General features: G+C 44.0%; 1 protein-coding gene across 1 annotated transcript in view; it reads right to left on the reverse strand.

The window, feature by feature from the left end:
- Positions 1 to 26,157, reverse strand: part of Specc1l (sperm antigen with calponin homology and coiled-coil domains 1 like) — a 107,316-nt gene that overhangs the window by 66,142 nt on the left and 15,017 nt on the right. The window contains exons 2-5 of the mRNA XM_032889276.1: positions 22,406 to 22,595; positions 12,850 to 13,003; positions 7,606 to 9,239; positions 5,708 to 5,915 (exon numbers count right to left, since the gene is read on the reverse strand). Coding sequence (XP_032745167.1) covers positions 5,708 to 5,915; positions 7,606 to 9,239; positions 12,850 to 13,003; positions 22,406 to 22,558 — 2,149 coding nt within the window. The 5' untranslated portion in view covers positions 22,559 to 22,595. The remainder of the gene's footprint in view (positions 1 to 5,707; positions 5,916 to 7,605; positions 9,240 to 12,849; positions 13,004 to 22,405; positions 22,596 to 26,157) is intronic.

The following is a 26,157-nucleotide window of genomic DNA, read 5'->3' on the forward strand; positions in this document are numbered from 1 at the left end:
ACTGTGCACATAAGCTACTTACTAGATGACAACCATTGGGCATGTCCATTGTGGGGCTGGAGAGATGGCTCAGCACTTAAGATGCTCTTGCAGAAGATCCTGGTTCAGTTCCCAGAACCAACATGGCAACTGAGAACCATGCATAACCCAGTTCCAGGGGATCCTGCAACTCTCAGGGCACAAGATACACATAGTACACTTACATACATGCGCGTGTGCGCGCGCACACACACACACACACACACACACACACACACACACACACACACACACACACACACCACACCCAACTCATACACATAAAATAAAATACATCTTGACTATTTCCAGGTTTTGGTGACAAGCAGTTCTGAGGCAAGCCCCCACACACATCTACAATCCTACAATGCTGTTTCTAGGGACAGTTCCTTCAAGTGGACTGCTAAGTCTTTTAATAAAAATTTTTATCAACATTTTTAGAAAGATGCAGCAAGCATACTCTTCTTAATGTCACATAAAAATATTCTTCCTTCCTCTTGCCTGCTATCAATCTTTTTAATTTTTTCACATCTGCTTAATGAATACTGACATTTTTGTTTTCTTTTTCTTTTCCATGCCAAGTATCTTCTGTCTTTTCCTGATTTGCCTATTCATATACTTTTACTTTTAAAAAATATGTGAGTTGGGGTTGGGGATTTAGCCCAGTGGGAGAGCGCTTGCCTAGGAAGCGGAAAGCCCTGGGTTCGGTCCCCAGCTCCAAAAAAAAGAACCAAAAAAAAAAAAAAAAGTAAGTGTGTGTGTGTGTGTGTATGTATGTATGTATGTATGTATGTATGTATGTGTGTGTGTATGTACGTATGTATGAGTGCATATGTGTGTGTGTGTATGTATGTATGTATGTATGTATGTATGTATGTATGTATGTATGTGTGTGTGCATGCTCTCTGTCTTACTCCCTTGAGACACGGTCTCTCACAGAACCACAGCTTGCTACTTCAGCGAGGCTGGACAGCCAGTCCACTCTCTCAAGCATGCATAGCCATGTTCAGCTTTCTATTTTCTTTTGCTGGGGTTCAAATTCAGATCTTTATGCTTACAGAGTAAGTTCTCTTACCTATGGAGCCAGCTGCCCGGACTTAATCCAGGACATTTAAGCTGCTCTTCTATCATCACCATCATCACCAACCATCACCATTAAAACCATCACCATAATCATTCATCATTCATCATCATGGTCATCACCACCACCACCATCATCACCAACCATCACCACTATACCCACCATCATCAACATCACCACCACCATCCTAATCATTCATCATCGTCATCATTATCATCATTGCTCTAAGACAGGCTCTCACTACAGAGCCTTGGCTGGCCCAGAACTCTTTATCTAGACCAGGCTTCCTTGCACTCACAGACATGGCCTGCCTATGCTGGGACTAAAGGCATGCTTCACCCCCACCCCAGAACAGGAGCCAGCTTTGCTAGGTCGGTGACAAAGTCCCTAGCTTTATCTGGGGTGCTCTTTGGTTGATTTTCTTTGGTCAGTCTTCACGGATGTTTCTTATAGGGAACAAGTACTGGTGACTGACACACATCACGTAACAACTGCGGGTGCACTGTTCACCCACAGGCTGCTCCTATAGCAAGTAGTAAGGGCTCTGCTGATGACACATCAACAGGACTGCATCCATTTCACAGCGGGGTCAAACGTACCTTCCCTCCGTGTGGCTCTCTCCCAGACCACCAGCCTACAGTTCTGGAGACACAATCCAATTTACTTTCTGACACCAAGGTCAATCAAAGAACCCTGGCATCCAATTCTACTCCTTCAAAATCTGAGCTCAGGAGCAAATGAGCAAAAGTAAGTCAGGGCCCTCAGTCCAGTGCCCAGCCCTGAGCGGGCAGGCAGTTTTAGCAGTGTTTCCTTCCACCCAAAGCTTGCTGGGAACACCATTCCTCCGAGCCTCACTGTCTCCTGGACTGCAGGCTTCTCTAGTCTGCTTTATTGCACCATCCATCTGATTCTATGCTCTCTGTATTCCACAAATTACTCAGAACGACTGATCCACTAGCACAGGCCAACCGTTCCATCTCAACACCAGCTTCACTGAGGCTTACATTTCATTCATCGACTTCCTTCAGGGAAAGGAAGGAGACCGTGATCCGCAGCCATGTTCTGAACTGAAGTTCTGAGTCTACCTCACACCTTTCTGACTAAAATGCTGAGGCCTTCACACTTGATCTGTTTCATAGTTTTTATTTATCTAAGATTTCCATTTGTCACTTCATTCTGAGTGTATTTTCCTCCACATTCTTGAGCCCAAGAACGGTTGTAAAATCCTACATAGCAATTCCAAGGTCAGGAATTTACCTTGGGGTAACTGAGGAGCAATTACCATGGAGTACAAATGGGGTTTACCTTGGGGTGACTGAGGAACAACTACTATGAAAATGTAAGGCTTATTTCGGAGCTGATGAAGAGGTTCTAACCTTGTTAAAATATTCCACAGAAGATACCTTTCTTTCTCAAGCAACATAAATTCATGTATCATATGCTGAATTAACTCCAAATGTGAGAATTTTCTAGAAAAAAATTAACTGCCATCAAACTCCAAAGAAAAAGTACCTGCAATCTAACCTAGAGAGCTAACAAAGTATAAAATTTGTTTAGATGCTGGTTATTACTTGAAAGCGCGCGTGCATGCGCAAGCGAGAGAGAGAGAAAGAGAGAAGGGGGTAGCACACACTTATAATCCTAGAACTGTAGAAACTAAGAGGCATAAGGGTCATGAGTTGGAAGCTGCTCTAAGATAAATAAAAACCCACATAAATGAATACATAAGGCTAAAAGGAAGCTTAGCATGAGGCCCTGGGATTGATCTGTAGGACGATCAAAATTAGTTACTAAAACCTGGGAGTAAATAAAGCTGTAAAGATTCATTTTGATGACAAATCTAATTATGAGCTATTAGTTGATACTAGAAAACTAAGAATAATTTTGCTAGAAGAGCTCAGGAAAATCTTCTTTTAGGAATCACATTTAAATATTTAAGAATTAAATGTCATGGGTTACTATGAAGTAGTTCAACATACATATATAAAGACAATTTAAGCACTAGATAATTATTCTTCTAATACTAATGCATATTTGAACTTTTCATCTTAAAAAGTTGTAAAAGAAGCTACATAATTTTCTTTAATTACTCAGGATTTTTTGTCATTTTCCAGTTAAAAACAGTCTGTGAAAAATGAAGGACTGTAAAGTTTTGGCCCAGGATCTCCATCATCTAACATTTTTCTAGCTAATGTCTAAGTTACCACAAGATGTCACTCCTGCCCACGAGTAAGGGAAACAGTGCGGGACTGGCGTACACAACAGACAGTACGAGTTGCTCCCAAAGCTACTCTGCAAAATGTAAACACTTATTCCAGGCAAGAAGCAAAATTAGCCCGCCCCTCTCTGAAGCTTTGTAAAGTTGGGGGCAGGGGCATTTCCTTCAGCAGTAACTGCTAGGTGCTCACCTACGTGCCTGTAAGTAGCCCTATAAGTCACTGGTGCACACGCCAGCTGAGAGGAAGAGAGAAGCAGGGGGCAGACAACAGGGGGCAGAGGCAGGGGTAATGTGATTATGATCAAATACACATGCATATATATGAAAGTGTCTAAGTGAAACACTGTTTGTAAAATTAGTATGTGCTAATAAAAACTTTAAAATGTATAATAAAAAAGCAGAATTAAATAAATTCTCACAAATACAAAATATAAACTAAATCTAGGGCCAGAGGGATGGCTCAGCAGTTCAGGCTGCTTGCTGCTCTTCCAGAAGAGCCCCGTCTGGTCCCCAGCACCCATGTCAGACTGCTCACAGCCATCTGGATCTCCAGCTCCAGGAGCTCTGCCACCCTCCTCTGGGCTGCTTAACAACCAGTCCACATACAGACATACACGCATATATACAACTTAAGAATCAAAAACGTTATATATTCTTAAAACTAAATGTAAGTGCTGAAAGCTCTTTTATTTATTGTTTTGCTTTTGGCTGTAAGATAAGACCTTATCGTAGCGGCTAAAGACAGCTTAGAACTCTGTCAATCACTACTGGGCCCTGGACCACGGAGGAGTGTCTACAAGCACCCTGAACAGTTCTTTAAGTTGTGGATGAGAAATATCATGCAGCACAGCATCATCTTCTTAAAAATAAAAATGCAGACCCACCACTGACTTTTTAATAGTGTTCAACAAAACCTTGGTCAATCCACAGATTCACAATCAGCTAACCAGAACTTAGAATTCCCAAGTTATATCCTAAAAATTTCCCACTAATGACCTGCTTTTCTTCAAAAGTATCTCAAATGTCCCCATACCCCTAGCGATAAGCCTGATGTTACACTTGCTAACCAGCACTGTGAGAAACAATGAACTGTCAGTGTGCAAAGGAGCACTGCACACAGCCAACTGTTTGAAAGACTTTAACAAATACATCAGAAACAGCTACTGCATTCACTCTGTCTGTCTCTAGGTCTGCGATGTCAAAGCGTCTAAGTGAGGATGTGGTTCGAGGGGTAAGAGTGTGACATTTACATGGACAAGGCCCCGAGCTTCATCCCCAGCATCGCACAAAGGCTGTCCTATCAGCTGCCATCGCTTATTTCTGTATCCACCCATCAACCTCACTTTTTCCCAGAACTCCTTGAGGCATAGTAATCACAGCCCTTCCCCTGAAAAACTCAGTGTGTGGTTTCTAAGAACAGGGATATTTTATGTAAACATAGCGTAATTATCAACTTCCTAAATGTATTATTAGCATATCTTTAATCTCTCAGCCACAATTCAGTTTTTGATTAATGCCTTTATATCATTTTCCCTGTGGTAATGGACCTGTCTAGACAAGGTATCACATCTAATTATCACGTCTCCTGAGTCTTCTCTCATCTGGGACATGTCCATAGCCTCTCTCTTTCCCAACACGGATGTCTTTGGGGCTGCCGCAGCCTCCACACCTCGGCTACCAGCACACTGTCACGCGGTCTGTCTAGGCTTTCTCTGGCATATGCCTTAGTCAGAACAGCTTCCCTGTGCCCGCCGCTATGACCCACGTGAAAACCCAAAGCACTGCTCAGCCTTCCCCACTGCAGAAGTAGTTGTCGTTTCCGTGTCTCACCTGTAACTAATAAACAACTCATGAGAAATTAGACTAAGTTCGTATAAGAATCCGATTTCTCAACTTTCTTACAAATCCCAAATAACTACAAAATAACGTTTAAAAAGAAATCTATTCATGCAAAGTACAATGAAACTTTAAAATGGAGAATAAGAAAAATCAAATAAATTTTAAAACAAAATCTTGTGCTCCGTAATCAAGATGCTACAAGAATATCTTTTTTTTTTAAAAAAAAACTCCAAATCACCAAAAGTAAATGAATGGTTTTTCTTATGGTCTGGAAAATAACTGACTCTGTTTGCTTTCCACTCCAGAGATTCTCAGTCATCAGACACAGTGTTCAAGGAATGCTTTTAGGGAACATTTCAGAACAAAACACAGTGACCCCAAGTTTCCCAACTAGAGGTGAAGCACAGCCCTGTCAAGTGCGGTGTGTAGTCAGCTGCGCTGTCACACACCGTGTGCTGGTCAGAACGCTACTGTCACCATGGAACACAGGCAGGCAGAGCTGAGGGACACGGGACCTGAGGGACACAGGACCCGGGCGCCGCGTTACTCACTCTCTAAGTCAGAGATAATGAGGTTGTCGTGCAGCTTCACAGCCCGGTGCTGCTCCACCTCATCTTCAAGCTCAAAGATGGTTTCCTTCATGTCGCTCCGCTCTGTTTCTTTTTCCTCCAGCTCTGATCTTAGTTTTTCTAACGTCATATTCAAATCTTCAATCTGCTTCTTGGCTTCTTCCTGGAAAGCTCGGTACTCATCTTCTACCTAGAGAAGTTAAAAGGAGAACTGTTTTGGGACGAACTCTACAGCTGAAGTAGTCACTGTTCCGCATGGAAGCTAAGCACCACCAGAGACCAGCACTGCAGCTGCACGAGGTTTTCACTTGATCCGTCTGAGCACAGCCCACCACATCACCAGCTAAAGTCACACTGATGTGTCACTGAACTTAACAGGATTATTTACGAGGCAATTTGGGGACATTTTCTCTTCTCCAAAGTTTGGGCTTAAAATGTGCATTTGATGAATGATTGACACACTACCCACTTTACCAAAAAAAAAAAAAAAGTTGCATGCTGTATTTATAATTAAAAAAATTAAATCAAATATGAGACCCTAAAAACATTTAAGGCTAACAAGATGGCTCAGCAGGTAAAGGTTCTTGCTGCCAAGCCAGAGGGCCTGAGTTGAATCCCCAGAACCCTTGTGGTGGAAGGAGAGAACAGTCTCCAAGTCATCCTCCAATCTCCTCACATGACTCAGAGCACATACACACATAGACACAACACACACATACAAAAATAAGTAAAACATAACATTTCCATTTCAAATAGTCTTTATCAAAGTCCTAGTTTACAGTGCCCCTCCCTCAACATACACTTCCTAAATGATGTCTCTAACAGACTGGTAAAATGGCTCCGGAGGTAAAGGCGCTTGCTGCTAAGATTCATCAGCTGAGTCCGATCCTTGGAGCTTCCCATGACAGGAGAAACCAACTCTCACAAGTTGTCCTGACTGATGCACCCCAATACTCACATATGCATATTCCCTCCCCCACCTGATACAAATAAGAAATAACTATTTAAAAGGGGATCACTGAAATAGCTAAAAGATAAGCTATTCAGAGTTTAACCATAGATGCAGTAAAACTTCTCCCTTTAACCCTCACTGGACTTGGGCAGGGAAATACTCAGCAGTCAAAAGCACCCCCTGCTCTTCGGGACAACCCCAGCTCAGTTCCCAGCACCCACATCAAGAGTCTCAACAACAACCTGTAACTCCAGCTTCGTGAGATCCAACATCCTTGGCCTCTGTAGGTGCACACGCATGTGCCATAAATTAGCACATACACATTAAAAAAAGATATAAAATGTAGATGGAATCGTTTGTACAAAAACATTCACTTCAAAAATCACTCAGGATACTGAACAATGCCAACAACCTAGTCAGCCGTCCTGACTGAGTCTTTACTTGTACACTGAACATCTGTGAGATGGGGGACTAGAAGACATCATCTCTAAACTCTTTGCCAGCAATAAATCCTGTACCTCCAAGAAAAGGAGCAACTCTACTCTAAAAGTAGAATTAACTCACATAAAATGCTATTTAAAAACTGTACCAGGACAAAAGGCAGCAGATGTTGCTAATCCTAGAAAACTGGAATCGTGACTGAGCACCTGCCTAGTGCCGCAGTACATTAAAGATGAGGGTGGAAAGTTCTCTACAGCTCAGAAGGAATTCGGGGTGCATGGCTCCCAGCACCTCCAGGCCATCTGGGGAGACGAGGAATGACTGACAATGACAATCTTGCAAGGAAACTTTTTCTCTATGTAAGATAGTGCGTTTTAAAACTTGAGAATGATTTTTAAAAGGCAATGCCACACTTCTGTTTCCCAACAAGCATGCTACATATGGCACCTGTCTAATGCTAAAGGAGACGTGTTTACGTGGGCGGTACCTTAGCGATGGCGTCCTGTAAGCGATTGGCGTCATTGCGGGTATGAGCCAGGTCCTCCTGCAGGCTGCTGGCCAGGGTCTCGGCCTTCTCCTTGTCCAGCCTGACGCTCTCCAGGAGGTCCTGGATGTCGGACTTGTCTCCAGAGTTATGGATAGAGTACAGCTCAGCCACCTTCTGCTTCTCCTTCTCCAGCTGGGCCTTCAAGCGATTCATCTCTATCTGGTCACTAGCCACAGTAGCTTTGTACTCCTCCAACGTGGCTGCCAGGGCCGCCTTGCCCTTCTGCTCAGACTCAATTATCCGCTCCATGTGGTGGCTGCGCTCTTTGAGGGCACCTATCATTTCTTGAGCTTCCTTGTTATCTTGTTCGGCCATCTTCAGAGTGTTGCTTAGATGCTGCTGAACGCCCAGAAGCTGCTCTCGCTCAAAACGGGCATTCTCAGCCAAGTCCATGTAGCGCTGTTCTAGCTCCATGTAGCGCCCGCTCTTTACGTCTTCATCTATGACATAAGAAATGTGATGCTCATCGAGAAGGGAACGGAAATACTCAATCTGCCGGCCAAAGTGTTCCAGCTTATCACTCTGCTGACACAGAGACTCCATGAGAATGACCTTCTCCTCTCCTAGCCTTTCGTTCTCACTGTTGAGCTCCTGGGTAATCTGCTGGAGATCCGCTAGCTCTTGCAGAGTTGCCTGAAGCTCCTCACTGGTACTATGCTGGTTCTCTTCCATCTGGTGAATCCGTTCTGTCAGGCAAGCGACGGACACCTCGCTGGCGTTGCCACTGCTCCCCTTCCGAGAGCGCTCAATGCTTGGGATGCCCTCTGACTCTGAAGAGGAAGGGGCGTCCAGAGCATCATCGCTGGAAGTGAGGGGCTGGTAAACCTCGCTGCACTCACTGTCCAGGTTGTCCATGGAGTTACTGTGCTGATGGGCCATGAGTGTGTTTTCATCCTGACTCAGGAGATCTTCCACTGACCCCGGAGCAGAGCCCTCTACTGAGGATGTCAGCGTTCCTCCTCCATCACTCTGGTTACCAGGGGTGATTTCTGGGCTCAGGGACTGATAGCCAAATAGTTTTTCAGAATTGTCCAGCCTTTGCTCTAGGGAAAAGCCCAAAGCATTCAGCCTGTCCTTTAGCATTCTGTTTTCATTCTTCAGCTGGTTGAGCTCCTCGCGGATGGCTGTGTTCTGTTCCTGCAGCTGCAGGAGGGTAGACTCCACATCAGTTGGCTGGTGGGCAATAATAGTTTCCTTCTCCTCAGACCTGTCCTCACCTTCACAATGGTCCTCACTAATGCCCAGCTGAGCACGCATGTCTCGGAGTTCATTTCTCAAATGTAAAATTTCCACATCCTTGGTTTTCGCCAGTGTGAGGAGATCTTTCACCTTGGCTTCCAAAGCAGCTTTGTCACTGATCTGATTGTCCGACTTAGACTTGCTCATGCGAATATCACCCTCTGTAGCAGTGCGGCTGCGTGAGCGCTTAGCCAGTGCCACATCGTTAGCTCCCTGACTTACGGAGGGCAGTTTTTTGCTCTGGTTTAGCCGGGTGCGTTCACGTAATCTTTCTCTAGTAGAACTGGATTCTTTATTACCAGCCGAAGTACTCCGTTTGGCTGAGGAACTAGTGCCTACATGTTTAAAACAAAGAATTTAAGATAAAATTATTAGCAACAAAAATGTGCATGTTCTGAGCGTGGGACTACTGATATGAAAGCTGGGCACAATACTGACAGAGACCTGCAATTGGTCACCTGCAAAGTCAGTCTCCTTGAAACCTGGACATCAACTTTTAGTAAGCGATGAATTAGAAGTCTTACATCTAAGTTTATATATTACGAGGGTAAATTTTATGGACCATGAACTATATCTCAATAAGGCTGTTTAAAAGATACGCACAGTAACTCAGATACAGGAGTAGGACCTGCATGCTGGCCAGGATGCAGTATTTCAGAGCAGGAATTCTCAGTTAGAATGACTCTAAGATCAACCAGTCAGGTGATTAACTACAGGAAACAGAATGAAGGGAGATAACAGACCAGCATCAAAGGAAAGTCAACCTCGGAATAAACCCAAAGTCTGGGCAACCTACAAGAAACAGAAGAATGGTAACCAAAGTAAATGCAAACAAGGTTCCAATCCCACAATGGCACCTAAGTAGTAACAAAAGCTCTAGCTTACTGATAACTTTTAGGCTCACTCCATGTGCACACAGGAAAACTTCAGAGCAGGCTAGGGGGAAGCAGAGTATTTGTGCAGCATGTGCAAGGCTCTCGGTCCAATCATTAGAACCAGGGAGAGAAGACACATTCACAGGCATCAATTCATCAAAACCTTGAAGTAAGGATATCTTCACTCCATTCTATAACTGGAGAGCTACTACAGAACACGCCAACAGCCCATAGGTAACCCTCCTCCTGTATCACAGCGTTCTTCATCTTCTATAGCCTGTGGTCCACTACATAAAAGGGCAGATCCTTAAAGTACTCCAGTTAGTTGGGCCTAGTAATGTGCAGGCTGCAATCCAAGCTACTTCTGAAGGGGAGGGAGGATGGGGTAGGGGATTTCCAGAGGGGAAACCAGGAAAGGGAATAACATTTGAAATGTAAATAAATAAAATATCCAATAAAAAAATTAGCAGTTAAGAAAAACTGCTCATGCTAGACACTATAGTACATGCCTGTAATCCCAACACTCTAGGGGTAGAAATGCAACAGTGAGTCCCAGGCTCGCTGGGACTGAAAACTAAGGCTCCGTTTCAACTCTCTTCCCCGCAAAGTATACTTTGCTCAATGAACTGAAGTAATGAGAATAACATACCATTTTACAAAGAGACAACATTGCCTCCTGGCTAAGTTACAGACTCTAGAGCACTGGTTGACAGAAATGGCGGCTCGTCCATTTTACTGAAGAATCAGGGTAGACAAGAAAGAAGTCAGGCTGGTTCAAAGACAAGGGAGGGGAGGTGAGCATGGCGCACAAAGTTAAGATCAAACGGTCCAAGTGTTTTCAGGGGCATTTCTACTGAGACCCGGCCATTGGCAGAGTTCAGGCAGTCAGCACCAGTCAATGAAGATTCATAAAAGCAACGAGGAAAAGGGGGTGTCTGTGAATTCGTCAGGAAGATTATTACCCTAATCTTGGTTGTCATATATCTGGAATCAACTAAACCCAACCAGATAAGATCACTTGAGGAGAACCACAGCTTCTGACAGCAGCTTTTGCCTTTTGCCTCCTTGCCCTCACTCTCTCTGGCAAGTCATCGACCCTGTTGTCAAGGCTGGTACTAGAACCGCTCCAACTTCAGGACTCAGCCCTGAGAAGTCCAGTGCCAGACTGCGACTGCTGAGACGTCTGGCCTTGGCACGGAACAACTACCAGATTCCTGTCCTTTCTATCAGGAGACAGCCATGGTTGGACTATCCACAACACAGCCTGTAAGCCACTCAAATAAGCCCTTTCACCAAAATACATGTTTATATTCTATTGTGCTGTATTGTATTATTTATACATATCCATCCTCCCCACTCTGCTGCGTAGGGACCCTGACTGATACAGAGTTGCTCTATGCACTGGTGAGAAAGGAAGCAGCCCGCACTTGGCAGGCTGGACACTTGGATGAGTGGACAGAAGGCCTGTGGCAAATTTCAAAGGCAGAGAAAAGGGGATGGTGAAACAAATATAAATGGATAACCAAAGAGGAAGAGGATGGCACAGCCTTCCACAACATTAGGACTGGTACCATCATTCTTACCAACACAAAAGGTCCTTCTCATTTAAAAAAAAAAAATGTGGATGACTGAACAACAAAAGGAACAGACATCAAGATGTGGACAAGGACTGACTAAGCCACAGAAGGTAAGGAGAGAAAGACACAGAGGAGTCAGGGAGACAAAGTGGAAAAGAACCGCACCCTTGCTGGTAACTGAGCTGAGAGGTGGAGCAGCTCAGAGCAGATGAGCAGCCTCATTTAGACACTAAAACCAAACAGCCTTAGGTGGTCCTGAGAAAGAGGATCAGACAGCCAATGAACTGACTGAACCATGTCCCCTGAAAGGTGCATGTCCAAGCCCTGGCCCCTAGAATGTGACTGTATCTGTAGACATGGTAATTCAGCCAATTAATACAATTCAGATGGAGCTGTGTGGTGCTCTGGGTGAAAATGGCCCCCACAGGTTCATATGTGTAAGTGCTTAGGGAGTGGCACTTGTTGGAGGAAGTGTCACTGGGAGAGGGCTTTGAGGTCTCAAAAGCCCAAGCTGGGCCCAGTGTCTCTCTACCTGCTGCCTCCTGGTCCAGATGTAGAACTCTCAGCTACTGCTCCAACACCACGCTGCCATGCTTCCTGTCATGTTGGTGACAATGGTCTAAACCTCTGAAACACTAAGCAAGTCCCAATTAACTGTTTTCTTTTGTAAGAATTTCCATGGTCATGGTGTCTCTTCACAGCAATAGAAGACTGACTAAGACAAGGTGTTAGGGTGGCTTTTATCCGGTGTGATTTGTGTCAATAAAGAGGACATTAGGACAAGAGCAGAGGGGCACATTGTGGGGACACATTGAGGAAGCAGTCAAATGCAAGTCAAGGCGGCCTCAGGAGAAAAAAACTGTCAATACTTTGATTTACAGACTATAGACTAATAAGTATCTGTTGTTTAAACTACTCAGACATACAAATCTGAACTGGAATATCTAATCTGAGGAGGTAATAAATGAAGGCTGAGGTTAGATGTAACCATCAACAGGAAACCACTTGTGCACACTGCCATGGCCCCAGCTCAGCTCTAAAAGGAGACGGCTCTAGAGTGTTCCATCTCAAGCCCCCTGCCCTGTGAGTAGGGCATTAAATTAAATGAGAGAAATGCACTGAAGGTTCAAACCTTGTTCTACCACCAGGTTGTACCTTTTAAGTCCTGGTACGAAATGGGTTTCCAAGAAACTTCCATCAAGTAAACGAATAGATGGCCGTTAGTGAAGCTACTAGGCCAAGCTTCAGGATAGTTCTCTCAAATCTACAATGAGAGAAATAGACTCTATACTTCAAGAGCTGCACTGAGGATCAAAAAGTAAGGACAGGAACACTCCCTCTTGTCAATCACACCACACGACCAACAAAACTAACAGTGCAGTTTGATCTGGACCAGAAGAGGAAGGGGCAGGAGAGGTGGGGACAGGGGGACCTGGACTAGGAGAGCCCAGCACATGAGAAAGGCAGCTGAGCACAGGACTGGGAGCCCGCACCTGTGCTACTCTTGGACTTGCTCTCCGAGATGGTCATGGCAGGGGCAGGGGCTGAAGGCGCTGCAGATGAACAGGTGCTTTTCTTGGCTTTAACACCATTAGTCACGTTCACTCCTCCAGCCATTCCAGCTAAAAGGTCATCATTGCTCTTGGTCTAGAAGCAAGAGAAAATAAACACACAGTGACAACGGGAAGCAGGATTAAATATTTGGTCTTCAACTTTTAGAATTTAGACAGTTTAGGCTGTCCTCATTGTTGCCTGTGTAGTTTCATTGAGGTCACCCCTGTTCATGAGTCATGTCCTAAATGAAAGTTTAATAAGGGTGGCACCTTCCTGTCTTACTGAATGTGGCATATGTGGGCACACAGCTTGCATCCATAGCCTTTTGTTGTGTGTGATTGGTACCTTAGGAAAACTAGCCTGATTGCCTGTAACTATAAAGAGGTTTGTGTCTGCTTCTGTAGCACAGCTCCTTGCTCATTAAATGTCAGAAAATCTCATCAGAGTTCTTAAGTTGTCACTAAGGGTCAAGTAAATCTTTGTTACTTTAAAATGAAGCCAAAAATAAACTCTTTTATAAGTTGCCTTGGTCAGGTATCTAATTACAGCAACAGAAAGTGACTAAAAGAGACCCATTTGTACTTCTGTATTAGAATACCACGAGTTAAAATCCTACAGAAAAAAAGAAAAGCTACTTGCTGTTACTTTCCTTATGTATTTACTAATGTATTTAGTGTGTGAGCATGTGTATGTTCACATGTTTGTTCCTTCTTGTCCTATAAGTGTGACACAATGCACAGGTGGAGGGCAGAGGTCAACTTCCAGGAACCTATTCTCTCCTTCCTCTATGTGGGTCCTGGGGATCAAACACAGGTGGCCAGGCCCAGAAACAAATGCTTTTACCACCTTCAAGACCAAGACAAACACACACTTTTAAAGAAAAGAATTCAAAATTTTTCTTCACTTACAGTGAAGGCAGACATTGGCGGACTGATTTACTATCTTTGACTGAAGCAATACTCTTAAATAATCATAATGAATTCAGATCTACAAGCTAAAATGGTCCACATGTGACTTAACTTCCAAAGTTTCTTCCAGTCTTCAACACCAGGGATCCATATGGAAATGTCTGTTCACCATTCAGTGCTTTGTATTTTTTATTTTATTTTATGTGTGTGTTTATTTTTTCCCACATATTTGCAACACATGTGAACTTGGTGCCCACAAAGGTCAGAAGAAGGCATTGGATCCCCTGGAACTAGGGTTACAGATGATGTGAGTCAGTCATCGAGTGAGTGTTGGGTACCGAACCCATGGCTCCTGGAAAAGCAGTATATTCTTTCTTAATCAATTATAACGCTGTATTACACTTTTACAGTAGTGCAGAAAGGTGAGATATTTTATTTAAAAAGGGTCAGAAGACTTAGGGTTAAAGCTAAGTCATAGAATGCTCACCTACCACAGTGCACTCACAGCCCTGGGTTTGAGTCCAATACCAAAATAAAAAGTAAGAGAGGGGACTGGAAAGATGGCTTAGTGGTTAAGAGCACTGTCAGAGGATCCAGCTTTGATTCCCACCATCTACAAGGTGGCCTCTGTGTGTAACAGACACATATGCAGTACACAGACATACATTCAAGCCAAACACTCATAAAAAAATTTTAAAGCTAAAAATAGAAAGAGAATGAATTTTTTAAACACATTTAAACAGAATTAAACTCTGATAATTAAGGGTTGTCATATGTTTGACATACACAATAGGGTACAGAGAAAGAAAGAAGTGACATTAACCATAAAATGTGCATTCTTTAAGACTTGTCTCAGCTGGTGAAAAGTAGCCATCAACTCTGGTACAAAATACCTTTAAATCTCAAGTTCCCTAAACTGTCAATCTTCTATGATTAACAGTTATATAAATGCAATATTCTCTATTTTCAAATCATATTTTCAAACTAATTTTTCCCTCATGTTAAGTATTCTTTCTTTAACTCATGTGAAAGGGAGATTAATTCTAGCTTTTGGGTCACGACAAAGTCAAATATACATTGGGATACCAAACCACAAACTCATAACGTGCAGCTCTGATCACACAGTAGTCACACAAGAAAAATATCAGTAAGCGAGAATAAGAATCCAAAAGCGAGGGTGCAGCTCAGCAGGACAGCGCTTATCTAGCAGGTATGAGGTCCTGGGCTGTGCTCCAGCACCCCAATAATAGTAATAATAAGCCAGGAGTGGTGGAGCACACTTTTAATCCCAGCACTCAGGAGGCAGAGGCAGGTGGATCTCTAAGCTCAAGGCCAGCCTGGTCTACAGAGTGAGTTCTAGGACAGTCAGGGCTACACAGGAAAATCCTATAACAAAACAACAAAATTAATGATAATCCAAAAATATTATAAAGAAACTATTTAGAAAGATAGTTGTAGCTTAAAATTAATGCAGAAAACATAGGTTTTATAGGAAATCATGATAGGTCAACCATGTATTCAGAAAGTAGAGAAAAGACGAGTTTAAAGTGTTTAATACCATATCAAAAATAAAGTATGTGCTTCTAAGTACAACCAAAAATTCTGAAATTATAAAACAAAGACTTGATCAACTTAAGTACATAAAAATCTTAAAACTTGGAGTTGGGGATTTGGCTCAGTGGTAGAGCGCTTGCATAGCAAGCGCAAGGCCCTGGGTTTGGTCCCCAGCTCCGGAAAAAAAAAAAGAAAAAGAAAAAGAAAGAATCTTAAAACTTTAGTTTATAAAAAGTTTTAAAATCCTTTTCTTAGTCAAAACAAATAAATTTTTAAAAAGGAAGAGAAAGGAAAGAAACCAGATGGTAAAATACTTGCTACCTACCAGGCTGACAAAACCAGAAAGAGTGTGATAGGTAACGCACTCATTTGGGAAGGATGGTGTGGAGGGTACTGGTGTACACACAGTTAGGCAGCTACAAAGAAGAACTCCATATAGCAGTGTGGAGGGCTAGCGAGAGGGCTCACTCGCCGCCACCCCTGAAGCCCTGAAGCCAACCTCTGCAACTGTGGTAGAAAGACTGACTCCCACAGCTGTTGTCTGACCTACACACACACACACACACACACACACACACACACACACACACACTAAAATCAATATAGAAATTTCTAAAATACATTAAGTAAAAATAAGCAAAGCACAAAAGAATATATTATGCCATGCCCTTTGTATAAAAAAGGAAAATGTGCGAATAAGTTTCTGTCAACTTCACACAAGCTAGTCCTATGAGAGGAGGGAGCGTCAGCTGAGAAAATGCCTCCATAAAAACTGGGCTATAGGTAAACCTGCAGGGCATCTTCTTAACTAGTGATGGATGTGGGAGGGCCCAACCCACTGTGGGTGGTTCTATAAGAAAGCAAGCTGAGCAAGCCAGTAAAGAGCACCCCTCCACGGCCTCTGCATCAGCTCCTGGCTGCAGGTTCCTGCCCTGTGTGAGTCCTGTCCTGACTTCCTCAGGAATGGACTATGATGGAAAAGTGTAAGCTAAATCAACCCTTTCCTCCCCAACTTGATTTGCTCATGGTGTTTCATCACAGCAATAACTAAGGCAGAAAATGTTTCCAAATGTTAAGTGTAGGGCTGGAGACAGCGGCAGATAAGAACACTTGCTTTTAACATACTTTACACACAAAATAAAAGCAAATTTTTAAAAGAAGATATTCTCATCGTGGTACTGAACATTATTGCCATTAGTAAACCTAATGAGCCTATCCACCAGTTGCCAACAGAATAGTATATAATGCCCAGTTTTGCAATCATACTATGGCTATTCAAGAGAATGTTGGTGTTTTCTAGAAAATACAAATATCCAGTAGTAAAGGACCACTACTGTTTACAGTTAAATAGTTTAAGAAAGTGTATGTGTGTGTGTGTGAATGTATATGTGTATGTATGTATGTATGTGCACATGCATACAGGAGGAAATGTCGAAACCAAACATTAATATGTGATGATTCTTAAAGAGTACACTGTGGAGGGCTTGAGAGTCGGTCCAGTAGTTAAGAGCACTCGTTGACTTGTGTTCAATTCCCAGCACCCACATGGAGGTTCACAGCTTCTTTGGGCACCAGGAAAGCATGTGGTACACAATACATGCAGGCAAAGCAATCACACACAAAGTAAAATAAATTAGAAAAAAAAAAAGCGTAGAGTCAGGGATGATGGTGTAAGCCTTTGAGAGCAAGATTTTAAAGCGTCCGTAACATAGAAAGACCATCTGTAAACCAAGGAACAAAGCACACTGAACGGGCACCATGTCATTCATTACAGATGTAAAGTATACCTATTGCAGAAGTCTTTAAAGTAAAGGAGAACAATGTAGGACTAAAGCACCCCAGAGGCCAACTGGTACCCGCCTGTGAGACAATGTAACCAGTCTATTAAAACCCAGCAGACGGATCATACTCTGGTCACAGGGCTAACAGAAATGAGACACAAAGGGAGTAAGGATCTCCTTAAGAAGGCTCCTGACAGCCTGGCATAACCATCGTCAGAGAGGCTTTACCCAGCAACTGATGGAAACAGATAGAGACCTGCAGCCAAACATTAGGCAGAGCTTGGGAATCCTGAGGAAGACGGGGAGGAATCACAGCAGCCAGAGAGGTCAAGGATACATGAAAACTAACACAAGAGGGTTGGGGATTTAGCTCAGTGGTAGGCGCTTGCCTATGCAAGCGCAAGGCCCTGAGTTGGTCCCCAGCTCGAAAAAAAAAAAAAAAAAAAAAAAAAAAACCAAACTAACACAAGAGAACCTACAATCAACTAACCTGGACCCATAGGGTCTCACAGAGACTGAACAGCCAACCTGGGAGCCGGCAGGGGACTGACCAAGGTCCACTGTGTATATGTTATAGTTGTGTAGTTTAGTGGGACTTCTAACAGAGGGACCCCTTTCCTCCCATCGTGCTGTTTTGTCTCAATAGGAGAGAGTGCGCCAAGTCTTTTTTTTTTTTTTCTTTTTTTTTCGGAGCTGGGGACGGAACCCAGGGCCTCTACCACTGAGCTAAATCCCCAACCCCTGAGTGCGCCAAGTCTTAATGCAACTTCATATGCCAGGGAGCATTGACATCCATGGGAGGCCTCCTGCTTTCTGAAGAGAAGTGGAGGAGGAGGGGATGGAGGGAGGGGGCGAGAGGGGAGAGGGTTAAGGTGGGAGGAGAGGAGGGAGGGGAAACTGCCCTGGAGATGTAGTTAGTAAATAAATTAATTAATAATAACAACATAATAAAGAATGCTCCTAGCAGCATGGCTTAAGTCTGAAAGTCACTCGACAATGTGCCAGATGAGTGAGCTAAGGTCTAGTAATCACATGGATTCCTGACCAACACCAAGTAACTTCTGCTGTTTCCAACAGTACAGGTAAAACCCCCGACATACACAGTAACGACACTTACAGTTCCATTCATATAAAACCAAAACGAGAAAATGTCTGGCGCTGAAATCTAGGGCAGTAGTCACTGTGGAAGAGACAGCAGAGAAGCTTCTGAGAAGCAGGAATGTCGTTTCCTGACCTGGGTGGTGGCTCCACTCACTGCACAATGATGCTTCAAGGGCATCTCCCAGTGCAGCCACACAACCATGTAACGACCCCAGACGGCTGTCTGTGCTTCCCAGCTTTCCTTGTAAACTACTGCACACTCACTGCTGCTTTCCCATTGCTTCTAGTTTCTGTAAATAGAGTATATTCTCACAGACATTCCCTATCAACAACATCCCAAAGCTATAGAGAAACACGTTATGAATGCATCTTTAACAACAAATGCCAGATTCAATTAATTTGGCAAAAAGACTGCAGACCCAGAATAAAATCCTATATAGTACTACGTACATCTCATCTGTCAAGTCTAAATTTTCCAGTCTGCAATATGCTCAAATTTTAAAATCACTTTCCAAATTTTATGTTTCAGAAATGAACTGTCACACTGTTAACTTTTTCTCTCTCCCCTGTCCTGCCCATGTGTGTATTCCTGTATATGCCTGTTTGAGTGCATATGTATGCATATGCGCGCGCGCGTGTGTGTGTGTGTGTGTATGTGTGTGTGCGTGTGTGTGTTGCATTAAGCGTCCACCCAGGGCCTTTTCCATACCTATACAAGCAGTCTATTACTAACCTATAACCCTGTTAACTAACTTTTGTACTAAAATAATCATAGAAAAGTATGATCAGAAATAATTACAGAGTGCTATCAGTTATTAACTGAATCTTATTGGTTCCCATACATCAATTTTTACAAAGCAACAACAAAACAACGCTGCCCAGTATAACGGGAGCCCTGGTGCCTTGCCAGGGACTGATTAACTGGAAGGAGGCAGCACTGAGCCCACCTCCGCACAGACAAGTGTGAGGACGGCCTCCCTCCATCCCACTGAGGAGAGCTGTAACTGCACTTTGCCCCACCACATCTCCTATGTGACTGGAGCTCTGTGTCACAGACATCCTCCTCAAACTGTAACTACAGCTGGCATTTGAAGGGAGACGCTAAAAACGTTCACATGCTTTTACCCCTGACGCCGTGAGAAAGGGGTCATGGGAGTTGTGATCAATGACGAATGTGAAGGGGACGTACGTACACACGAAGTCTAAATAATCACAAACCAAACACCTCACTTGTCCTGCCACCCGTCAATGCTCCATTAGTGTTACAGGAGTGAAAATCATGGGAGGTTTGTGACAGAGAAACAGTGAGTTACAGTGACGCTGAAAACCAAAATATAACAAGTCAGAGAGGTCCCCACCTCTTCTGTTAGTAGGGCGAGAGATGGTACCTTAGGCATAACACATGCTGGTGAGCATTCAACCACTGAGTTGAACTCCAAGCTTCAAAAGCCCTTTAATGGTTTCCTTTTTTATTTTTTTATTTTTATTTTTGGCTTATTTTCACTTTTTCTTTCCTGTCTCTTCTTCAATTTCAAATCAACAATAGCTTTCTTCTTAGTGACAGTAACTGATCCAGTTCAGGCAAAGTGTTCCCAAGAGTGTGACAGCTGCTCCTCCTTACTCCAAGTCTGCCTACACCGTCCTCACCACACGCACATACACTTTAACACACCTGCTGATGTAACAAAGCCTGAAGTGGGAACAGCTGCCGTGCGCTGGCACGAGCTGCCGTGTGCTGGCACGAGCAGGCAGGGGAACGGCTTTGCTTCACCACGGACAGTACTCACTGTTCAAGCCCAAACTGCCGGCAACTCCAGACGCACACCTCAGATGTGCCGTGCCTACTCGGTGTACACACCAGAGTAAATCTGACACGGAGCCTATAGAAGGCAAGCCGGGTACACATCCAACACCAACACTTCAACCTGTTCTTCCAGTCACATAAATAACAGGTCACCTGTCACACAGGTACTCTGAAGACAGCCCCAGCAACTAAGTAACCAGTTAGGTCAGAACATGTCATCTTACATGAAAGAGTCACAGCACTGCCACCAAGGAAAACATGTCAGGGTGTTGATTCAGATAGCGGAAGTAGGGCAAAGGTCATTCCTGGCACCATCCTCCAGGCCACAGGATGACAACAAGCCACTCATCAAGGATATAGGAAGGAAAACATGAGCCCCCCACCCCATACACACACCCACTGAATCAGCACGGGTCCAGTTTTAATAACCTTGAAATAAAAACAGCATGTCCTGCTAGACCTTTCAGAACATGCATGGAAGTCTCTCATAAGCTATTATTCTGAAGTACTTTTAAAATAAATAAAATAAATGTAATCTGTAATCTTCTGCCTGGGAAGAAAAGGGTTGTTGGGGAGTTCAGGCCACACTTTATTTCTCCTTGTCAGACCAGCAGACCAGCTCCAGTTTCTACCCCAAATATCTCAACACTAAAGCCAAGGAGCAGGCAAGGAAATCAACAGATTTTAAACTGAAAGGGCTGGAAGACTGTGTGGATCTCTATGAAGGGCGTCCAGCGCTAACCAAGAGCTGCGTGTGGTGCTGTGCACTTGGGGAGCTGAGAGAGGAAGACCGCGGGGAGCCTGAGGCCTGCAAGACCCTGTCTTAAAACAAAATAGCAACCCTAACAACAACAGCAGCACATTCTGAAAAGTGGAGGACAACTGCTCAGCAGGCAAAGATGCTCAACACCACGGCTGACAACCTTGCGTTCAGGCCTCTCTCACTCCCACAGTGTGGCATGAAGGTACACACATGCATGCTCATACGCAAGGCAGACCGACAGGCAGGCAGGCAGACGAGACACAGACAGACAAGACAGGCAGACAGCAATCTGATTTTCTGAATGGCCCAAACCAATATAGAACACATCAAGGGTGAGAACACCCCGGGAAACTGCTATGTTCCCAAAATCAAATCAATCCTGGGCTAAAAAGATTCAAACTTAACAACAACAAACTCTGCTACCGCCTGCATGTACTAAGTCCTTGGTCTGTGCTGTGTCCACTTGTAATCTTTCTCTTAATTAATCTTTCTCTTAATTATGGCCAAAACCTTCTGAAGCCATGTTCTCATCTCTCGGACCCCAAAGACTCTGGTCTAATTACAATTCTATACTAAAAAAGAATACAGTCTCTAAAGAAAATTAACCATGCTCTTACTGAATTAAAACCCCAGTGTTAACTATGACTAATACTGGATCAGCTGTTGAAAAGAACAGAAATTCACGCCGTAAGCTAGGCATTGTGGCACACACTTTCTATTTATGAGCATATTGTGTGTATACAAATATGTGTATCACTTATGTGCCTGCTACACACAAAAGCCAGAAGAGGATGTCTTAATTCCTGGACTAGGGTTATACACGGTTATGAGCCACCACGTGGGTGCTAGGCATTGACCTCTGGTCCTCTGAAAGAGCAGTCAGTGCTCTTCATCACGGAGCCATTTCCCCAGCCCCTGAGTACACACCTTAACCCCAGCACTCAGAAAGCAGAGGCAAGCAGACTTCTCAGCTCAAGGCCAGCTGATCTACAGAGAGCACAGGCAGAAACTACAGGGCTATATAGAGAAACCCTGTCCCAGAAAAACAAAAAAAGAAAGAAATTCAAGTGTGTGTCACAGGACAAACACTACTGCCAACGAGTCACAGTGCCAACGAGTCACAGGAATGTGACAGTCACAGGAATGTGACAGTCACAGGAATGTGAGTCAGTCATCCTTAACACACGGCTCATCTGCTCGTTTCACGAAACCTTCCTGCTAGGAGCAGTGTGCACCCATACTGCTTACTGTCCCCGGGCATCTGACATGTCACACAGGTGGTTCATGTACCCCGCATGCATCTCTTGGCCGCCATCTGCTCCTCAAACTCCGTGACGGCAGCCTCTTCCTCGGCTCATCTGTACACAACACTCTGCAGAAAGCAGGCACTTGGTTATTTTCTTCATGCAGAGCGTACTCTTAGTTTCATTCATAAAGATAGACCAAAACGCCAATCAAGGTCACCCTGCTGAAAGGTCTCTTCAAAGACTGTGCTCCTAGACCAGCAGAGAGTGAACCCTAATAACACTCATTTAATAAATTCAACACTAAAATACATGCACTCAAACACTGCTATGTGAATACCTTTGACAAGGCTGCTGCTGCCCCAGGCTTTACGGGTTTGCCTCCTGTGGGTGCTGAAGAGCTGTTTTCAGACTTGCTCTTTTCTACCGTTTGCGGTTTGCTTATCCCAGACACCTTAGGCACTGAGCCAGCACTCCTGTTTGCTTTCTTCATTCTGGGCTGCCTCTGGGTGATGCATTTACAACCAAACCTGTGGGAAGAACAGAAAAGGCAACACGTTGAAAAGGAAACTAGAAAGCAGCTCTTTAGAAATTATTTCTGAAATTTTCCATCACATGATAAAAGTATCTGAAAGACACATGTCTCTCTCAATAACAAAACAAAAATGTTGAAAATCTTCCAATTCACTTAATATTGAAGCATAATCCTTTACAGATTTATAATGCCTGTCCTAAGCCGTTGAGTAGACAGAACACCTCTAGCACATGCTGGCCAGTTCCCATCAGGGCAAACTCCAAGTCCTGTGGCCGTGTCCAGTGTGAAAGGCTTCCTTACTTGGCTAGCTCTTTCCTCCCAGCTTTGCTAACACACACTTCTCTGTCTGGGGCGTCCGCACCCTGTACTCAGTCTTCCCTGGCTTGCATTCCATGGCTCTCGCACCTCTAATATGCTGTGGTCCCTATCACCATCCTGGCGTGACCGCCACATCTTCACAAAATGGCCTCTCAGGGCTTCCATGCAGGCACTCCACTGCCACATGCCTGGCCTATACAGCTCTCCTTAACCATGGAAGATTCCACAACCCCTTTACTCCTCTATCCTTCATGGCTCTAAGGCCAGACCCACTGCCTGAGACTGACAAGTTTGACAATTTACTTTAGATGGAACCTGGTCCCTCCGGGAATTACATTTGCATAAGTGTTCCTCTGTAGTTGCGTCTTAGGTAGAGGAAATCCCTCACACTTTTCCTTTCACAGCTGTAGGATTAGCTGGGTGGCATCCTGCCCTGAGGGCAACCACTCCCTTTATACCTTTTAATATCAGGTTTGCCTTTCAGCACACGCCTTAGTTCTCAGACATCTATCTGCATGAGTGATCAGTAATGCCCACAGGACAGAGGCAATAGAAGGCTGTCTTGAAATCTCTCTGCCAACAAAAAGTCCAAACTTTTTCCAGTTTAGCCAAGACCACGGGGAAATCACAAGATGCATGCAGGGCAGGTGGGTGCTGCTAGGAAGCATGTTTGCTCTAAAACAAACTGTCCTTGTACATTCGGAAACCCTGCACTGTAGCCCACATGGAGGTGGCAACACGGTTTAAGAAGTCATGTTCTAACCAATCTGCATCTCCTAAAGATCTGCCTGGGGCTGCTACAAAGGACAGAGTGAAGCACCACAGAGCATAAGCCCAGGTATGAGGACCTGGGAATGGGAATCCCCTTACTGCTACTTCAGTGCCATAATCTAAGCTCAAAGTATCACTCAGAAGCACTGTTCTGACTCTACTGTGCTCAGTGTCTGAGAATGCCACAAAGCAGCAATTCTCCACCTTCCTCATGCTGCAACCCTTTAATACAGTTCCTCACACTGTGGTAACCATCCCAACCATAAAATTATTTTTGTTGCTACTTCCTAACTGTAATTTTGCTACTGTTATGAATCATAATGTAAATATCTGATATGCAGATAGCCTTGAGTGACCCTGGTCATTCAACCCCCTAAGGATCTCGTCCTACAGGGATCTTGAGCCACAGGTTGAGAAACACTGCCATAAAGATTTCTTCTCCCAGGGTTGGGGATTTAGCTCAGTGGTAGAGCACTTGCCTGGCAAGCGCAAGGCCCTGGGTTTGGTCCCCAGCTCCAAAAAAAAAAAAAAAAAAGATTTCTTCTCCCAGCAGCTCAGTACAAGAAACTTTCCAATTCATTCCTTCCAGTCATTCCTACCAGTTCCTGCATCGTTCGGAACATACCCGCATCTCTTTAAAAGTTTTATGTATATGGGTGATTGTCAACATGCATGCCTGTGCAAATGCCTGTGGAGGCCAAAAGAGGGTGTTGGATCCCCTGGAACTGGAGTTAAGTATAGTCCTAAGACACTACCTGAGTGCTGGGAGTCAAATCTGGGCCCCTTGAAGATCAGCCACTCTCCATCCATCCATCCATCCATCCATCCATCCATCCGTCCTTGCCTAGCATGCTATTACTACTTCTGCAATAAAAGGGAAGGTGCATTGTAAGGAATCTGTATAAGGCATCCTCATAAAACGTTAAGTCACTGCAGTTGTCTAAGTGGGAATGGCCACCACTGACTCATGCATTTCAATGCTTGGTCTCTAGTTGGTGGAACTGTTTTGAGAAGGATCTGGAGGTGTGCTCCTGTTGGAGAAGGTGTGAAGCCCAAGCCAAAGCCAGCCTCTCTCTTCCCTTCTCTCCGTACCCTCTTCCCTCCTTCCCCCTCCTCTCCCTCCTTCCCCCCTCCTGTCCCTCCTTCCCTCTATGCCTGCCAGCCACCATGCTTCTTACCATGAAGGATTCACCATGTGAAACAGGCGAGCAAGCCCCCAACTAAGTGCTTCCTTTTATAAACTGCCTTGGTCATCGTGCAGCAAAAGAAAAGTGACTAGGATATTCCCCTAATAATTGATACTGTTACATAGGACAAAGCAATAACATGTGGTGTGCCAAAACAGCCTCCTCTGGGCCTCAGACCCAGTCAAGTGCAGAATGCTTCACCATGACGCATGAAGATGGCCAAGTTAAGCTACATAGATTTCTGGTCCAGCCTGAGTTACTCAGCAAGGCTCAAGTCTGACATTTTTTTTAATTTAAAACAATAGTAATAACAAGTAAGAGTTGGTGAGATAGTACAGCCTGACAACCCATGTAGAAGAAAAGAACCAACTCCCATATGTTATCCGCTGACTTTCACATGCACACTATGGCATGCCCATATGTGTATGATAGTGTGCACACACACGCAGACACACAAAAACATACTAAATGTAGTAATAGTGTTTTAATAAATAAGATAGCATCAAGAGACTGGGGTTCAAGATCTGCCATAAGTTGTTAGGGCAAATCACTTACCTTTATAAATTCTTCTCTTATAAACAAGAATTAATAAAGCCTAGTTTAAAGACCAATAAGAGGGAAAAAGTATTTATATCCTAGTTGTAGAAGTTACTTCACCAGGGCCCAAAGGTTAGATGGATGTTGTGACAAACCAAGGTTAGAGAGAACAATTTATTTCCAGGACTCAGAAGCCCCACCCTCTCCAATCATCTACCCATAAAAGATGCACCAATCAAATTTTAGAAGTGATGCAATGGGACCCTATGAATGTATCTCACCTGTCACGCTGCATCAAAGAGAACCCACTCTGAATCCAGGCCACTGAGAGCCCTGGAGACCAAGAGGGCTCTGAGGCCAGTCCCTGGTTGGCAGGTGCCATCAGCCAGTCAGTGAGGGGACAGGCACTTTCTCGAGACTACAGAAACATTCAAACCCTACTTTCTAAGTCACAGCAGGATTTTATCTTTTCCTTTCACCTATAACCTCCACTGTTATAATTCTTTTTTACCTCTGCAAAAGAAATACACTGCTATTTTAAAGCATTTAATTTAACTGCTATCTTAAGATCTTCCATGAAGATTTAAAAAATAAAACCTCCATGTCTAGTTTTAAACCTAGTAACTACTTGGATCAAATCTGTGCCCAGGGACTGGTCACTCAACTCTTTCCTCAAGAGTTTCCTCATTCACAAATGGAGTTGGCAACAGTATGGACTGTATAAGGACACTGAGATGATTAAAA

The sequence above is a fragment of the Rattus rattus genome, chromosome 18, assembly GCF_011064425.1.
Source record: "Rattus rattus isolate New Zealand chromosome 18, Rrattus_CSIRO_v1, whole genome shotgun sequence".
Lineage (NCBI taxonomy): Eukaryota > Metazoa > Chordata > Mammalia > Rodentia > Muridae > Rattus > Rattus rattus.